Source organism: Argiope bruennichi, chromosome 5, assembly GCF_947563725.1.
Source record: "Argiope bruennichi chromosome 5, qqArgBrue1.1, whole genome shotgun sequence".
Taxonomy (NCBI): domain Eukaryota; kingdom Metazoa; phylum Arthropoda; class Arachnida; order Araneae; family Araneidae; genus Argiope; species Argiope bruennichi.
Genome location: NC_079155.1, coordinates 90,936,796 through 90,956,360, shown reverse-complemented (window position 1 = coordinate 90,956,360; position 19,565 = coordinate 90,936,796). Strand labels below are relative to the sequence as shown.

Here is a 19,565-nt window from a genome sequence, read left to right as displayed (position 1 = left end):
CGTCCGTTGCCAACCGAGACAACGTTAATTCCAATTACATGGGAGCAAAGAGATTTTTCACTTCAAGAAATTCCGATATTATTTAACGCTCTATTAATACCGGGACAGGAAAAAGGGTAAAAAAAAAAGATTTCTTACTGGATGTCCGGATTTTATTATACTCCAGTTAATCAAAGGTTAGTTCGTTGTTTAAAACTGGAAAAATACTCAGTTAATCTCGCTTGCACGTAAGAAAGAAGATAAAAAAAATGATTAAAAGAAAAACATGGCGTTCCGTCGGGAAAATCGTTGACTTGTTGTTAAATCATGGTGAGTGATTATGTAGTATACTTTTAAAAAATGGTGAGATGGTAGTTACATTGTTTTAAAGGACAGCTTTTAAACGTCTACGGATATCGCTAGCAGGATTATTTTCGAGTCAGTTGTTTCACTTAAAGCTGATAAAGTTTATCGTGTTTTCATGCTTTTCTGTAAAAAATCGATTTATTAGAAAAAGCTTCATTCATTAAAAAAGTGTCACGATATAGTGTTCTGTAAGTCAAGCAGCTTTATATATTTAACATGTACGTGAAACGACAAATAAAAATTATACCAATATTAGACAGTAGCAAATAGTTTGGCAAATATAGTTTTGAATGCTTAAGCTGCGAATCCAATTTTTATTATTGTGACAATATATTAAAATATTTAATAATTTAAAAAAATCAAGTGCATGCCTATCTATTTTTCTTGAAAAATAGATATAAATTGATGGTGTTTAGTCAATAATTATATTTTAAAGGCTTATGGTATTGACTTAAACACTGTTCAGTTTTCAGATTTCTATGTGTTCTGCTAATGGATTGACAATCTTAGAGGGTTGTTAATAATAATAATAATAATAATAATAAAAAAAAATAGGAAGAAAATTGGAATTTGAAAGAACATGTTGTAGCAAAGCCAATGTAGAAATTGATAATTGTGAAAAATGCAGGCAGGCTGATTCTGAATCTGGAAGGCATTGCCAATACACATAATGCATACAAGTAAGGAATGGATATTTCCCATACAGTGAAATCTCAACAGAGATTAGGGATAAAGTTTGGGCAGAAATTATCTATGATTATTTCGAGTGTTCGTATTTGCTGCTTAAACGCTTGAATGGAACAACGAACTTCCTTTTTCTGCAACACGTCCTCATATATATATATATATATATATATATATATATATATATATATATATATATATATATTGGAAATTTTGATGGTAGCAATGCTGTGAGACGTGACGTGTGGTTTATGTTTGATAGTGCCCTGCTCATCCCACACTACCCACAATTTGCGTAACTATCTCGATATTGTTTATCCATAGTTGGATTGGGGACTCATTGCTGGGCCCTCACGTTCACTTGATCTTAAACGCATTCAACTTTTTTCTGTCGGATGACCTTCAATTTTTCATTTATGGAACGCCTGTGGACTCTGCGGAGATTATCTTAGCGCAGCTTCTCATCTCTTCGGCAAACATCAAACACTTCTTGGCATCTTCGAACGTGCCTGAGAGTCTTTTTTACTTCGCTGTAAACTGTGCAATGATATCAGCGGCTGCTGCTTCTTACAACACTTGTAAAAATTAATCAAATAAATCTTTTTGATGTTATCACTGTCCTTTTTATCGTTCCAGCGTGACGTTGGAACCTTCGTACATTTTTCTCGCTTTTCAATCCTCACGATGTGGTTTGCAACGCCATATTCCACAGCAATTTTTGTTCCTATTTATTTCTATTAACAACCCTTTGAGTTTGGCATCCATCAACAGAAAAAAAACCCTGTATAATAGGTTAATTTCCTTTTTAAATATGTTTGTCTCTGCTTTGAAGATCAATTGCTGCTTTTTAAGAAATGCGCTATAAATGTCAATACTTTGCATTAAACAATAAATCTGAATATTGATTCACTTTGTAAATTTCTGCTCTTGAAGATATTCTATGTGTCAAAAATCTATTGCCTATTTTATCTAAAAGCCGGAAATATCTTTTCGATTCAAGAATAAAAAGAAATAAACATTTTTCAACCCTTTTGGAAGAACAAAATTTGAAGATACTTTTATAAACTTTCATAAAAAACGAAAATAATATGCTCGTTAAAAATAAATTTTATTTCCTAAAGGGATTAAATTATCTAATTAATTTATAAAAAATTAGATTTCCCTTTTGTAATGGAAAAATTAAACTAATGTAGCATAGTTTGCATTTATTTCCTTTATTTAAAAATTTTTATGCAATTTGATTTTTCTGAATTCAATTTATTCAGATATTTTTAATTGCACTTTCCTATAAAATAAATTTATAGAAAAATAAAACGGCATTAATTATTTTTGAATAACATAACAGAATTTTTCTTTTATTTAATTTGTGTTAATAATTTATGCATTAATTTTCGATCATTCAATGCATTTTCTCATATCCTTTATTAATTTAATTTCATTAAAATGTACTGTAACTCAAAATTTTAAAGTCATTTTCGGTTGATGTTTGATTTTAGATTAGAAAATATTTATATTCTGAAATTTTTATTTGCACATTTTTACGACCATATACAATATTTAGGAGAAAAAAAAACGCTTTATATATATATATTTTTGTTTTATTATTTCTCATTATAACTTGTCACATAATCATGGGATCAAGCAACTGAAAGTTTGAATTAGCATATTTAATTTTTTCATAGAATATTCATCATTGCAATAATATTTCTGAATGTAAAATTAGAAAACAATTATCTAATTTAATAGATAACAATTTCATAGAAGAAAAAAACATTCATTTAATTTTATGTGTACCAAATGACTCATAATGATTTTTATGAGCCACCAAATGACTCAGAAATTTTCCTCGATTTCAACTACTCTACAATTAATATAATGGAAATATTTGTAGTAACAATAGCTTATTCTATATCAGTATCTATCGAAAATTTTGGAGCATGCGATCAACCTTCTTTCAACGGAACATTTGATAATTAATATAAAATCAATGGAATATCTGATGGAATGTGGGAAAAAAACTCAATGATTAACTCTTGAATAAAAATATTATGATATATAGGGAAACAGATAAGTTTTCAATTTTATCTACGTTTAGCGTTATCTATTTGTCCATGATAGAGATTAGAATGACAAAAGATTTAGGCAAACAATGTTTCATAGTTTGATCAAGAGATTAGAGAGGGGTAGTTTCTGGTTCAGAAACTTTCGTTTGCATTTTTTGTTCGGTAAAGGTAATTTTGACATATTTTAATTAATTAGTAATTTTTTTTTCTCCAAAAAGTACATTCAACTGCTTCATTACATACTTATATTACTTTTGGCTGTTAAAAACATGTTGCCTCTTAATTGAGTAAAATTTTTTAAAAAAAAATAATTAGTTGAATAATTTAATCCCTTTCTTTTTCATTAAAGAAAAGAGACGATATTTCCTAGTTTAGAAACCAGAAAAATATTATATAAATAATTAATGCAAAATATTCAACATTTTTGTTTTGTCTTGGATTTTTCTTCCTTTTTCACTCATCTTCTGCAATGGTACAGAGTTTTAAAGGTCATCAGATGTAATTTACATAACCGTGTTAGTTTAATGATAATCGATGATCACGTGACATAAGGAAAACTGTTCCGATAAGCACGCTTCAGACAAGGTGAACACGTAACAGGCATTATTGGCTGCGTCCTTTTTTTAGAAAATTATTCTTTGGTATTCTTTGCTTTTTTTATGTTTCTTTAATAATCCTTCTTAAATAAGCTCGATGTTTGGATATTGGCTTAAAATAAACTGGAAAATATCGTACACGAGATAACCTTTTAAGCCTTATTATTAATATTTTTATCATTATCATTTTTTTTATACTTTTCGACCTGTTACGTGTGTACTCAAGAAAATAATTTATTTTCAGGAACTTCATGTTTAAAGTTTGGGATTATGGAACCAGAAAATTCTTTTGACTTTTTTTTTATGAATTGCCCTTTTTCTAAAAACAGATTAATGTGAATTTTTCTTCCTTATTTAAAAGATTTTGAGCTCCTGGATTAGCAGCAATCCTATAAAAGTTATTGAAACGAATGCATTTAATTTCTGTGCAGTATATAAAGTTTTTCTGCGAATTTTCCTTGAGTACCTGTATTATTGAATTTGCAGTTTGTTTATAATAATACATTTCTTTTTTCATTTGCATTTCTCATTTAAGAATAAAACTTTAAGCCTCAAATTTCTTTAAGAACTTCAAAATATAACAACAATTTTTTCTATTTTATTTTTATGTGCAATATTAATTTTTTTTACAACATTTAGGAATTCGAACACTATTCTTTTTTTAAATGTTATCACCAAATATAAACAAATACTTCACCATCTTTCACTCAAAATATCGAGGGGGTAAAAAGAAGTTTTCTTTTATTCTTCACGGTATACTTCGCTTTAGTTTGATTTAATATTCATCGAAGCAGACATTCTAAAACATTCATTAATCATTTCACTCCATTTTTACCTTTTCGTATTCCAATTATAAAGCGAAAAATAGTGTGATTATCAAAAAAAAAAAAAAAATCAAACTCAAAATTGCAATGGATTACTATATTTCATATATCCTCATGTCTGAAATACATTTTTTGGAACTATGTTCATCTGCTTATCTGTGAAAATGAGAGCTCGAAAAGTTTTGATCTAGGCATATGAAAATTAGTATAAGATCTTTTCATAAAACTTGCAAATTTCTATCAAATTTTAAACAAAATTCTTTCAGGGGAACGTCGCCTGTCCGTATATGTTATCAAGATAACTACAAAACAGAAAGTTGCAGATAGAAAAAAATAAATGTTACACAAATTTAATATCTAAAGTGTACAAACATAGCATATTTAAAATCAAATGTCTCAAGTGGTTGAATATCTGTCAATTTATATTTTTACTAGTATGTAAATGTTATAACTCAAAAGCGTAAGGATTTATACATACGAAATTAGGTATGAAATCTTTGAGTAGTACTATAATATTGTATGAAAAGTAGGTTTCATGCCTTAACAAAAACACAAAATAAACGTTCATTGTTTTGACGAATTATTTCATTGTTGATCAGCCAAATCGCCAAACATTTCATATTGAAAGGCTTTCCCTTAATTATTGCCAAACAATGTAATGTGCCTAGTAAAAATATTCACTATAGAATGTATGCGAAAGTTTCAGGGTGATGACTCCCATTGTTTACAATAAAATAAAATAAATGAATACAAAATACTTGCAAATAATAAGCTGCGAAACTTCTAAATTATGCTTTATTCGCTGAATTTTCAGCACTTAGATGGCATATTATAAATAAATAGTTAAATGATAAGGATAATTAAAATAATAGTTGTATTATCAGTCATATTACTAATAATGTTATTAAAAAAAGTAATTGGTTTCGATAGATCAAATTATACCAAAATTCTTAAAATTTATGCAACGGATATATTTCTACTGCATATCGGTCAAATACATCAGAATTATTTTGGAAGTATTGATATATGAGGGAAAGTTATTAAAGATGTTTTAAAACACATTTAAAACTATATATTTTGATAATCCAGAATTTGTAATGCATTACATTAAAATTCTAAAAATAGACTGAGTTCATAGAAAATTAATTTCTAACACAATTGTTTTTCCATAGTTATTTTCAATAAAATAATCTCGTCCATTTTATTCCTACCTATTATTTATATGACAATATATAAAGAGAAAAAAATGCTTATATATATATATATATATATATATATATATATATATATATATATAATATAGGAGAAGTTTTCATAAGCATAATTTATAGGCAAGAATTTTCACAAATCAGAAGCTTATAAAATTATCACTGATTCCTAACTTCTGTAATTGCAACCAACTGCAATGCAATCAAACTCAGATTTGATTCTGTGAGGATAGCAGTCAAAGGGTACAAACTGCAAACAAGTTTATTAAATTATCAATCAAGACAGTTAAACTTCCGTATTTACACCGACAGCTTAAAATTTAAACGAGAGCATCTTATTAAGTTATAGTATAAGCAGATGTTAAAATATACTACATAAATATCTCAGGGGTAAAGGCTGTAGTTTATCGATTCCTTATCACAAATTTCTGAGTATCTCGCAACGCAAATTCGGATAATTTTAAAAATAAGATTTGCATTATTTTGAACTTTCTTCTATTTCTTGCATGTTTAATGTATGTTGCCGTTTTCTGAAGATAAAGTGGTTTAAGTTTCGATTCTATACCCAATTTTCATTTTAGGACCAATGTGTGTAAAACTTTAAGGAAGGTCATCTGTTATATTTTTAGTACATACAAATTCAAAAATTGATAAGCATTATTAGAGTTATTCTCTACCATTTGAAACGAAGTTTAAATAATTGAAATTTTTTAACGAATAACCTAATTGGCAAATAATTGGAGAAATCACCTTTTTAACTACTTACTTATCACTTATTCTTATATTTTACTTATCCTACTTAATACCTTACTCAAAATTATATACGCATAATTTAATACTGAAAGCGGTTACAATATTTTTGATTGCGATATATTTTTAACTGTATCTTAATTAATTAATTGTTATGTTATATATCTTTGAAAATAAACTTTTAAACACTAATAACCATTATGCTGTGAATAAGAACTATACATATTTAATGAATTACGCAGCTTTTACTTTGGTCTTAAAAGGCGTCGAAACACATATTATTATATTTACTATCGATGGGTCTCTTAAACTATCCATTTAAATTGTCAATAGATATATACCGTTTGTGAAACTGATAGAAAATCTTTAGAATGGCATATTTAACAAATCTTTATTTTATTGTGTGATAAAGAATTTCATATGGATTCGTGTAAGACGATTGATGAAAGACAATTAGTGATTACTTTAAGAAATTAAAATGGCCAGTAACACACTATTGAATCCTTCTCTGTTACATAAAACCGCTTGCTTACTATAAGGCTAACCAATAGTGAATTGTAAAAGCTATTTTTTTATTTTATGGTGTATTGTAGATGCTATTTTTTATTTTATGGTGTATTGTTGATGCTATTTTTTATTTTATGGTGTATTGTAGATGCTATTTTTTATTTTATGGTGTATTGTAGATGCTAATTTTTATTTTATGATGTATTGTAAAAGCTATTTATTATTTTCCTAAAAGTAATCATGTAAGAGGTATGATTCTACGAGTGATTACATATTTTCTTATGGTGGAGCATAGAAAAATTCTTGAATCAGTCAGCATTGCTCACGAGATGCTATTATTCCTACGGGTTGAGAATGAAAAATAAACGGCAGCTCTTTATTTACTTATTTACTTTCATTGCACTTTTTTGCATCAAAGTTACGAAGGTTTGAGATAAAATTCAACCCTCAAATTCTGCCTATAACTAGGTTATCTTTAAATATATTGTGGAATAAATTCTGTCATGTTGCTCTATTGCAAATAGGAAATGAAGTAGTAATTCAAATTTCTTTCTTTTCTGACCATGATAGAAATGTTTTAGAAAGGTTTCAGATAGATAGGTTTAACTGAATTGAATCTAGTTCTATTTTGAAACTAAACACTCATCTAATTGTATTGAAGTGTAGTTCAGAAAGTTTAAAAGTTTCTCACTCAATTTATAACACGTTATTATTCGATGTAAAATCAAGATATTAAATCTTTTAAATTAACAACAAATTTTCAAAATGCTTTGTCATGTTCTTTAAAATAAACTGTTTCTTTCAAGCTGTTTCTTAAAATTAACTGTTTCTTTCAATCAAGCAAGGTAAATTAAACGAGAAAGCAAGTAAGTTAAAGATATATTTCCTTATAGTGCTGATTTTTTTGAAGAATATTTAATTTTAAAATAGCGTTGGAGTAAAAGGTGATTTCAGTCAACAAACAAGCTAACTCAGAATTATAATAAGATGAAAATTAAAATGTAAACTATAGCCTGTAGGCTTTGGGCATATTTGACAAAAAAAAAAGTTGTATTAATAATACGAGAGTAAGTATACAAGAATAATATAAAATGCATTAATATTTAAAGCAGTTTGCATAAAATCAAAATAAGCAAAATATTAATTTTGTTTACCAGAAAATAATAAAATACTTTAAAGAAAATACTATTTATAAGAATATAATAAATAAAAAATAGGGTTATGGGATAAAATCAACCTATTGAATAACTTATTTTTAATTAATATCAAGGGTATATATGTACAATCAAAATGTGACATCAATATCATAAGAGAATGATTGTAGAAAAATGCTATTTTACATCAGCTCATTTTTCATCTTTCCTCTGCAGCAGGAAAGAAACCACCTTAAAAGGTGGAAGCTTTATCGAAGTTAAGACATATAGAATGAAAATGGGAAGTCCCCGAATCGTATAACAATTAATTGCTTTTTCATTTTTGGAAAAGATAGCGATAATGCCAATCAAATGAACCATTCCCAATCTGCACAATTTTAGAAAAAAACTAAAGTGGAGGTAAACTTGGTAAAATTATCAAAAAGACAGATTTATCATTTATGCATTAACTATGTGCATTATACAGCGATTGTAATTTGCTTCCTTAATTCGTAAACAAAATCTAAATTACCTAAATTACAAAATCTAAATAAACTTAAAATTTTACATCAGATTGCCAAGTATTTCTGTAGAGGATTTTTCAAGCTTAAAGTAAAAATGTTATGTATTTTAAAATCCTCCAAATTCGTAATTCCTGAAATATTTTCTCACATAAGATGCGAGACAAATTCTTTAATAATAATTCTTACCATTTCATCATTAATATACCATCGTAATGTTGCAGCTGGCTTGGATTTGGAAGATGTGCAGTTCACATAAACTGTATCGCCTACTCGATATTTGGATAATCCTCCAGTAATTTTTGGACCTTCCGTGGGAAGCACTGCAACAAAAGAGAGCTTTGATTTAAATAATATCAATTAGATACACATAATGAACAATTTATAAATTTATAAAAAATCGCATCTTTGCAATTATTTGGCGAATTAATATTAATTAAAAATACAAATAGCAATAAATAGATAACAAAATTTGATAAACACATTTTTACTTAAAATCCTTAACTTTATTAATTTAAGTATTGTGTTGCAAATTAATGCCAAAAGGATGTCAATGGCCCTATAGCAATAAAAGCATTGTACTAATGGCAAGAAGATTCAAGCATTTACTCATTAATTTTATTGTTTACAGTAATTATCTATAGTTAGTATGTCCTACTCAGAATATGCTGTAATTTTAAATATCTATTTTTGCTTTTGACAAATCTTTCCTTTTCGATATATCATATCGAATAATATATATTTCGATAATTAATAATATTCGATTTTTAATAATATTTCGATATCGTTAAGTTGGATATGACATTATTGATATTTTCAAAACGCTTTCTAATTTGATTAAACTGTTTTGTCTGTATTAAAACTTTTTTATTGTTAATTTTTTTTTATATTTCGATTGTTATCCGAAATATTTTTTTAGATGCTGACATTAATAATGAAAATGGAAATTTCTACGCAGAATATGCTATAATTTTAAATATCTATTTTTTGACAAATATTTTCTTTTAGAAATAATGCATAATTCGATATATTTTAGATATTATTATGAATATTTATGCATTTTTTTGTATTTGATTAAGATGATTTGACTGAATTAAACCTTATATTTCTAGTTTCTTTATATTTTGATTATTATCGGAAATAACACTTTGGACGCGACATCAATCATGAAGGTGGAAATTCTATTATTTTATTGTAGTTTCTTGTGAAAATTATATCAAAGACAGAAAATCACTCAGACAAAGTTTTAAAGCATTATAAAGTAAATAAAAAAAGAATTTTTCAACTGAAATTAACAAGTTTCAAATATTTCTGCAAGTAATCCTGGAGGTCAGTCTACTGCTATTTGAACCTAAACATATTGACATTTTATTTTGTGGCAGATTTCATTGCAATTGAATATTAGCTTCCCCCTAGCTTTGATAAAAATGATATTTTATGTTTGCAAGAGAATGCTGCTTAAATATAAACTGCTTAATGAATATAGTTAAGATATTTACATTCATTTCTAATTTCTTTGAATATATCTGCTGCTTAATTGAAAAGTTGCCGCATAAACCAGCATGCTTTTCTTTTATCTAGATATTGTTCGTACTGAGACGGAACTGATAAGTATTCTCATCACAAATAAACGAGAGCACCTTTTTTGTAACACGTCCAAATAAGAGACATCCATAATAAGATTTATTTTTCCTGATTCTGAGATCTTATATTTATTTCGGCAATCATTCACATTTGCTTTGTACCTTATAAAGTGACGCAGACTTATTCTTTGCGTTATTCAATTGAAAACGGATTCAAAGTTAGCTCTTGAAAGTTAAGAATAGCAGTGACGATGCTTCAATATCTGTTTAAAAATGATTAACCTAGCAAAATATACATTCCATAACTATAATTATTTAAAATACATAAAAATTATATAATAAATATTGCTATTCAAGTAATTATTTTCGGCTAATTCTTTAATTTAGAAACTTAAATGAAAATATATACATGTTTTGATAGATCATATATACATTTAAGAAGCCATTGGTTTAATTTTTTAATAATATCAATCCAAGGAAATGTGTTGTTTTTGGGGATATTGATATGATTCTCTTATACAATAAGCAATTACTTTAAAAAAATGTCATAATAAAGCGACAACACAGTTGCTTAACACATAATAGTAGAATGTTACATGAGCAATACATCATGGCAACAGAATCGACAAACAACCGGTACGACTTTATTGATTATTTTTACCAAAACAGACTCTGGGTGACAAAACCAATACATAAGTCACCCAACAACATTTAAAGTCTTCACCTACCAATTACTGTCATCGCAACAGAAAATCCTCTCCAGTAATATCATTAAGCAGATTCTCCTCTGTTTAATGATTCGATGCTAGAATATTGACAAAAATACTTATCACGATCCAGCATAATAATATCAATAGCTCTAACACAATGTAGTGCTTGTTCCCCTGTAATCCCCGCTTATTTAGTGGAACAATCTGGAAACAAAGAGACTCCCGGGAAATAAAAGGAACATTTGTTTCCCGCGTCTTGACTTCAATAAAGTAATGACAATGGCACTCTTCTCTTCTAATCACAATCACTTCTGCTAAATAACATTCGTCTCTTTTCTTATCCCTTCTCCTTCCTTTGTTCTCAGCACATGCCTCTGTAAGGAAAAGTTGGGTTGAGGAGTTCTGGAAGGATCTTGGCAAGCTAAGTGTATGTGTAAGTTATACTGTGGCAGCATTATCATTATGTTCATTTACTCTAATGCTGTGAATTCTAAAGTTTTAATTTAAAATAGGTGGACAATCCACAAATGTACATGTTTTGTGTGGTGTTAGATTTTTAAACTTTCTAAGCTCTTTTGTTGGCTCTGCATCAAAATCAATTTTAAAAGCTTATAATATGACTAAAGCAGATATACCAATTTAATAAATTACTTAATATTGAAGACTTTTAAATGTCAAAACGTATATTTCAAAAGTTGGAACACTGCCAGCATGGCTCACTTGCATAAAATTTGTGAATGCAAAAGTTTCTTTTAATTATCAAATAGGTGGTCAGTCCATTAACGTACAAGTGATGTGTGGAGTTTTTATAATTTTAAGCTTTCTAAGCTGCTTTTATTTGTACTGCATCGAAATCAATTTTGAAAACTTATAATATGAATAATGCAGATGTGCTAATTTATTAAATTACATAATGTGGAAGGAAATAATTTAATATGGAATGGATTCCTGCGCGTGTTGCTAAGAAAATTTTCGATTAAGAGCACTGAAAGGATCTTGTGTAACAAAGAGTAGGTTATCATTATAACATTACCTACATACCATGAGGCAGCATTATTAATATGGTTCATTTACACGAACGTTGTAAACGTTAGTTTTTTTTTTTAAATAATAATTTGGTGGACAATCCACAAGAGGAGACGTTTTATTTGGTATTATTATAATTTTAAGCTATGTTTGCTTTTGTTTGCACTGCATCAAAATTAATTTTGAAATCTTATAATATGAGCAAAGCAGATATGCTAATTTAATAAAAATTCCTCTCTGCAAACTGGAAGCCAAAATTAGATTGCTTTGCATCTAATACCTGGCAACATAAACTGTTGATGTTAAAAGTAATCCAAAATCAGGGCATGAAAATCAATTTTGAGTCCCTAACCTCTAAGATATTTCAGTTATCGAAAATCTTTAAATACTACAAAATTTGTTCATCCTAATGAGACGCTAATTTGGCTGATTGTATTTATTTCTATGTCTTCAGTTTTAAGAAAGTTATAGCAAAATGAAAATTTCACAAATCGATCATTTCCACCCCCTTTGAGCTAGACGAACCATTTGCGAAATCTATATATCTGAATCATGTATTTATATTTTTTTAAAATCATAGTTTATAATTTAAATCATAGTTTATAATAAACTATTTGATACCTTTTGTATTCAATGGAAATGCGTTCTAAACAATTTAACTTATTTCGTAATAACAATAATCATTATTGCTATTAAGGTATCAAGTAGATTATCTGTTGATAGAAATTTTATTCCCGTGATTTGGTAGATATTTTTATTGTTTCGTCGGATGACTATATTATTGCATAACGACAAACTGAATACTAAGATTAAAAATATTGTATTAACTGAAATAAACTAAATATATCAGTCATATTTTCCTTGTTTTTTTTTCGAGAAAATGTATTTAGATTTCATAAGTAGCAACTTTGTGTATTTATTGTAATGATTAGAAAGTACATTTTAATATTTTAAATAATGGAAGAAAATGCAGATTGTTGTTGTTGTACAAATGTTGTACAATTTTTGGGCAAGTTTTTGTTTAATATTATTTTTGAATATAAAACATAACAAATACTCAGTTTTTACGGTAATTTTCAGATTATCCATATATTTATAAATGTGTGATACAACGAATTAAAATTTTATAATTCGTTTACTTATATTATTTAATTTTATTTTGAAGCATCACGTTCTAACTTTATTTCGCATTAACCCTTAACTAGGGAGGTGAAATTTTCGGACTTTACTGGGGAGGTGCAGTCTACGAGACGGCATTTCACTAACACTCAAATTAAATTTTCTAATGAATGTATTAGTATGAAAAACTGCCTATATATTTTGCAGATAATTTTCTTGATATATAGATATGTTTTAGAAATTTTCCAAAATATATTATCATTGAAAAAAGTAAATATGTTGGAACATACATTTCTTCTCAAATGAATGTTACAATAAATAATATTCTTGAAAAACATATTACTTTTTACTTTTTAAATCATATTTATTTTTCCAGTATATGAAGGTATATAGAAGACCATATAATGTAAAATTCAACAATTATATGAAAAATAAAAAAATAAAAATGACAATGGGTAAAATTGGCCTTTTTTTTTATCGACTTGTGTGACTTTCATAGCACGGTTTTCTGGGGCATTTTAAACATACAGGTTAAGAACTAATATTAAATAAACCTATAAATTATATAATATCTTAGTATTTTCATATATTTTATAAATTTTTCAAAATACATTATCACCAGTAAAATTAATTATGTTTGAACATACATATCAGAATCAGTTGAATGCGAACTTTCATCGAAAAACTCTTCTGTACAATTATCCTTATCACTAAAATCACTTTCTGCTTCATTTAAAAGTGTCTGGAGCACTGCTTCATAATGAGATAACAGTAAATTGGATGATATTTCGGGTCCCAAGTATAAGCGCCATCTGTTAAGCCTTGTTTATCACTGGGACGCTAACAGGGAGGTGCGGTATTGAAGGTCACAAAACAGGAAGCTAGAGGGTCAATCCATTCAATTGAGCTAAAAATAGAGTAGGGGTGACCGAAAAGCCATCACTAGCGTTCTCACAGACCGCATGTCCCCAGTTAAGGGTTAAATGGTCTCATCATATAATGCTGTAAAACCTACCTCTCTGGATTTGAGAAAAAAAAGTGCACTCTCAAATAAAAAAATATTTTCAGAATTCATCGAATTATTTTACAGCGTTTACTTAAAAATGGGAAATATATAAATAAAAAATCATACATAGTTTTAAATGTCAGTTATCATTGTATTTTGTAATGAAATAGATTTATTATTTAAGACGAAACTGGCTTAATTTAATAAAATGTTTCTATAGATATAGCCTTGATACCAACACAATCGAATATTAGTTCATTCAGATTTGAAATGATGTTTTGTAAGGGAATCTTAAGATGAGCCGCTATATGGAATGTGTTATTTGTTTTATTATTTAATTAAAAGGTAAATTTTATTTAAATTCAAGTGGTTTAATTTTTACAAATGAAATATCCGCACTAAAATATTTTTAAATGTCTTTAAAATTTGAAAGATTTATATTCCTTTTTCATATTTTAGAAAGGAATGTATACTGCTGTTATTCTTCTTAGATTTTCAGTTATTTTAAGAGATGAAATAATTAAAATAAAATTAAATTGTATATTGAATTCGATGTTTCAGGTTTAAACACAATCATACATCTATTTCTTATATATCTAGGATAGAATATTATATTTGGGGATTAAATTTATATCAATGTAAAAAGATTTTATTCTTTATTTTTTGATTTTTAACTGAATTAACATCTGCTAAAATGTTTGAAATCTTTTGAACTCTAATTTCATTTAAATTTCTCAGCTTTCTTATACATGTGATTTGAAAAATATATTACCAGACACAAATACAATATCCCTGAAAATGATAATATTCAATTTCATTCTTCTATTATTTATTTCAAGATATCCATGAGGATGCCTAAAGATAAGAGAGGAACTTATCACTGCATAACGCCGAAATTCAACGCGTATAGTGTATTTATTAATATGTAGCATCTTGAGGTTGTCCTGCGAATGTATTTTATTTAGTTAAGTATGTTTATTGAATTCGTACATATTTTCTTAACCACTTAATTGTTTTGCCCGAGTGCCATACGTGCATCGATTTATCGAATTTTGATATTTATAAGCAAAAAATAAACCATTCATAACGATTATAATTCAGTATTAAAATTACTTCGAGTACATAGATAAGTCAAGTATTCAATGGATTTCCATTTAAATCAAAATAAGAAAATATTCCCAAAATAGAAGGTGTCATCTTATTAGATATAAAGAAAATAAAACAGTTAAAGGGTTAATTTAACACCATTTATTGTACTGAATAATGAGTGTCGAGGACTTCAAGACATCTGCTGAGTAGGTCAAAATTTAAAGAACGAAGCTCAATGCCCCAAATTTGATCTGAGAATTTCTGGAGTCTTGAATTTATACTATTAATGTATCCGAGTCTACCAAAGATGCTTACTAAATTGTTCCAATCTTTCCTTCCCTATTCAGTATCAAGCCTATCAACGATATTTTAAATCTCTGCCAAAACGTTTCCACTGTGGTAATATGTCTTCATAAGTTTGCTGATATTTATTTAAAGTAAAATCTTCCTTTTAGCAATCACAATCAAATATCACTTATAATCACTGAGTTATACAAGAATATCATGCCTGTTCATTTCGAATTATTTTATGTAATTTATGACAAAATTCGCATGATACTTCATAATATTTTCTCATAGTAATTAGCTACTGATATATACAGGTTAAATATACGTAGTTGTAGTGCATCGTTACTCAATTTTCTGCAGCGTATTTATGGAATTAATCATGACTCTAAGATTTTAAAAATTAATAGTGGATTCTTTTAGAAATTCCCTTTAGGCAAAATGATTATCTGTACCAGTGCGAAATTGTTAGAATTAAAATATTAAAACTCCATATACACTGCTTATAGATTCCTTTCCACTAAGATGAGAAAATTCTGAATGAGTAAAGCCGGACGAATATTCCTACATAGTAAATTTCTTAAATAGCATACATTAATGATGAAGTTGTGTTAACCTTTAGACTTTTAAATCTTTTAAAATATTAATGAAAGGAATCTATATATATAAAACACTAACATACGTGGCATAGAAGTCGCACTTATTCTTTACTACGGAATTGAAGTTTAAATTTGATTGCAGTAATCAAATTTAAACATATGGATGTACGAAAGTTTCAGCAGGCTGCTTTATTCAGCGTTTTTATAACTACACTTAATTCAACACTTGCTAATTAAATCAAATTATTATATTATAAATCCTGCTTGCTGTGCCAAACATTTCATTTAGAAGATGTAAAAGAAATTTAGAAATCTTTAATCAGAGAGTTTAATAATCAACAGTGAAAATAGGCTTAACCATCACTACGGATACACAGTTTGACGTACCTTTTGGAAATAGATGACTTCCAAAATTATTAAACTATTAATTTCCCAAAACGGTTTTTGCATTATTTTATAACTTAAAAAAGTACCCCATTAATGATACCAAATTCATTTCTGTACAGAATTTTTCCTTCAATTTTAATACATTTTTCAAGTTCATTTTACAATGTTACGAGGTTTTTAATACTATGACATTCAAACTCAACCATCAAAATATTCAATAGCGTGCTTTTACCAATGTTAAAATAAAAAATGTTTTTACCATTTTTTCCTAAATAGGATTTTCAATTCCGCTTATATTTCATAGTATATACACTTTTAATGTGTGCCCACATTAATTCCTTTTAGAATGATTCAATTAAAAGCGTATAAAATAAAACTGAAATTTTTAAAATGCATTTCATATTAATCATTTAATAGCCTAAAAAGTCAATATTGGCGAGCAACCTAGTAGTCAAAGACGGCTAGTTCTTCATAATTTTTATGCCAAGTAATTAATTATTCTAATGCAGTGATTTTGATGTTACATTAATCTGTTCAATACTATTTGATTTTTCACGAAACTAAAACGTTCAACGCAACGCATATCGCCAAATGCATAATACTTTTTTCGAACTGTAATGTTTCATTCTCGATATAATTTGTTCATATAAAGCACAAGAAAATGCCTATTCCTTTAAGACTTATGATTCAAATATTTATCCATATTTTTATATTTATACCGCAGCTTTATATTTCAAATGTTGTATATTTTATTAAAATATGACATTCCAAATTTGATAAATATTATCTGATCATAATTTTTAGTCTACTCTGAAAGAGTTCTTTATATAGAGAAAACAGCGAGTATTATTTATATGCAGTAAAAATGGATCTTATAAATGTCATAGAAATATAGAAAACTATGGTAAAGCATAAAGCGTTCACATCAAGTGCTATGATATAATACTGCTGGGAATGACTTTAAAATATAGAGTGCATTATAGATGGAAAACAACTTTTTTTTAAATAGTGTATTCTTTCTTTTTTTTTTTTTTTTTTTAGTCTTCGTAAAGTACAAAAAACAAAAAGGTGGAAACTAAAGTATTTTGTTCACGCTATATTTTCACGGGACATTTATCTGTAGCTGAAGCAATGGTAAAAAATAGTAAATGCTTTTATTTTTCACAATTTTGGAAAAAAAAAACATTTTTGGTTTCTTAGTAAGGCAGAGTAGTAATAGTGTTACGACTTTTATTTTTAGAAAATAGTCATTTCGCAATTCTTTTACAAATGGAATTTGAACAAGTGCCGAATTACTTCAGCTTGAAAGTAATATTCTAGATAAAGTTGTAGATTTTATGCTGTTAACACCTATTTGTGGCTAGAAAGTGAAAGAAAAAACATTTTGGAACTTTAGAATAAAGTCATAAGGCCGATTGAAAAATAAATTAGAAAAAAAGTGAGTTTTAGATGTCAAATTTTAAAACATGTCATTTACTGTCAACAAGACAGGAAAATAACAATTTTTTGCTTAAATTGGTGTTTATTTATTTATATAAAGAAAGTTATTGTGCAGTAGACTGTCATCATCAAAATACAGTTCAAACTAAGGAGTTAATCACTAAAAGTTTTGCATTTTCAAGGAGAAAAATATTTTTGCATAGCTCTCATCTATGACCAGTTAGTTCGACAGGAGTGTAGGATGTGTTAAATTTCAGTTAAATTTGTTATATTTTTCATGCCGGTCTAATTGTTCTCAGCAAAGTATATCCATACATTAAAGTCGAACTATTTAAAACATTTCTTCCAATTTGATTTAATATGGATGTGAACTTTCCTAATGGAATCCCATAACATTGAAATGCCAACAAATTCTTAAATGTTTGGGTACCTCGTTTCAAATTGCACGTTATCTTTTGAAGTAATGTAATTTCACTTTCTGATTCTTTATTCAAATTGCGAAGATAAAAATAATATTTATTTTTAGTATTCAGCATTGGTAGAAAATCACACAGTTCAGTACTTGATGTAAACGATTTCAGTCATAGCAGTAATAATATCTATTAGTAAGATTTTTTTTAAATAAAATAAAACTTTGCAACCTAATAAATTAGTATCAATGAAAATATTTTTTTTAAATGCTGACATTGTGCCAAAATTATTTTTTTATTATAATACTATATTAACAAAAGTTTATAGTTAATTAAAAATTTGATTAAAATCTCAAAAATCATCCCTCAGAAGTATCTATTATCATTCTTTAAAGTAGATATCTGCTACAATTGGTAATTGAAAGTCAATATTGTTTTGTAAAAAAGACGTACATCGAATTCTTTATAATATTAATTAAAATTATAAATCACGGCAATTAAAAAAAATTATGTAGTTTCTTTGCTATTCGTATAACATGTGTAAAGGACTGTGAAATATATATATGCTACATACTGAGAATTTATTTATAAAGTCATAAATATGGTATTTTTGGTTTAAATATTTGAAAATATAATCTATGATGACGAAAAATTTATATAATGAAAAATAAAGCCTGAGATGTCGTGTCAAAAATGAAGGGAAAAAACAAATCGACGTACCAGTAAAAATATATATATATGCGATCCTAAATTACAAATCAATTCTCTTTCCAAGGTTTAGAGTTGTTTTGGATCAGAGCTATAACTGTTATTAATCAGTTTTTATTTAAATAATTATTAATCGATCACTGTATAATAAAAATGGCAAATGTTGAGAGTGCCGCTAACTTCAAAGAAACGTTAGAAAATTCTGAAATGCCTTTATCTTATTTATATATTGTAATTTTTCCATAAATTAACAAATCGCAAAAAGTATAAAAATGGCTTGTAGGTTTATTAAGTTTTCTGCTTCAACCAAAAATAATGAATATATTAAAGTATTGATAAACTTAAAAGTAAAGACAAATCAAAAAGTTAGTTATTCACATCAAGTATCAAGATAATCTTAATAAACATAAATGCAGTTAATGAAAAAAATTACAATATGATTTAATTTACTTTGATGAAAAATTTACAATATGATTTAATTTACTTTGATGAAAAATTCACAATATGGTTTAATTTACTTTGATGAAAAAATTACAATACGATTTGATTTACTTTGATGAAAAATTTACAAT

At 27.1% G+C, this 19,565-nt stretch overlaps 1 protein-coding gene across 1 annotated transcript in view; it reads right to left on the bottom strand.

Annotated features, from left to right (window-relative positions):
• LOC129968899 (cell adhesion molecule 2-like) overlaps positions 1 to 19,565 on the bottom strand; it is a 177,988-nt gene that overhangs the window by 20,827 nt on the left and 137,596 nt on the right. The window contains exon 4 of the mRNA XM_056083234.1: positions 8,821 to 8,954. Within this exon, the coding sequence (XP_055939209.1) occupies positions 8,821 to 8,954 (134 nt within the window). The remainder of the gene's footprint in view (positions 1 to 8,820; positions 8,955 to 19,565) is intronic.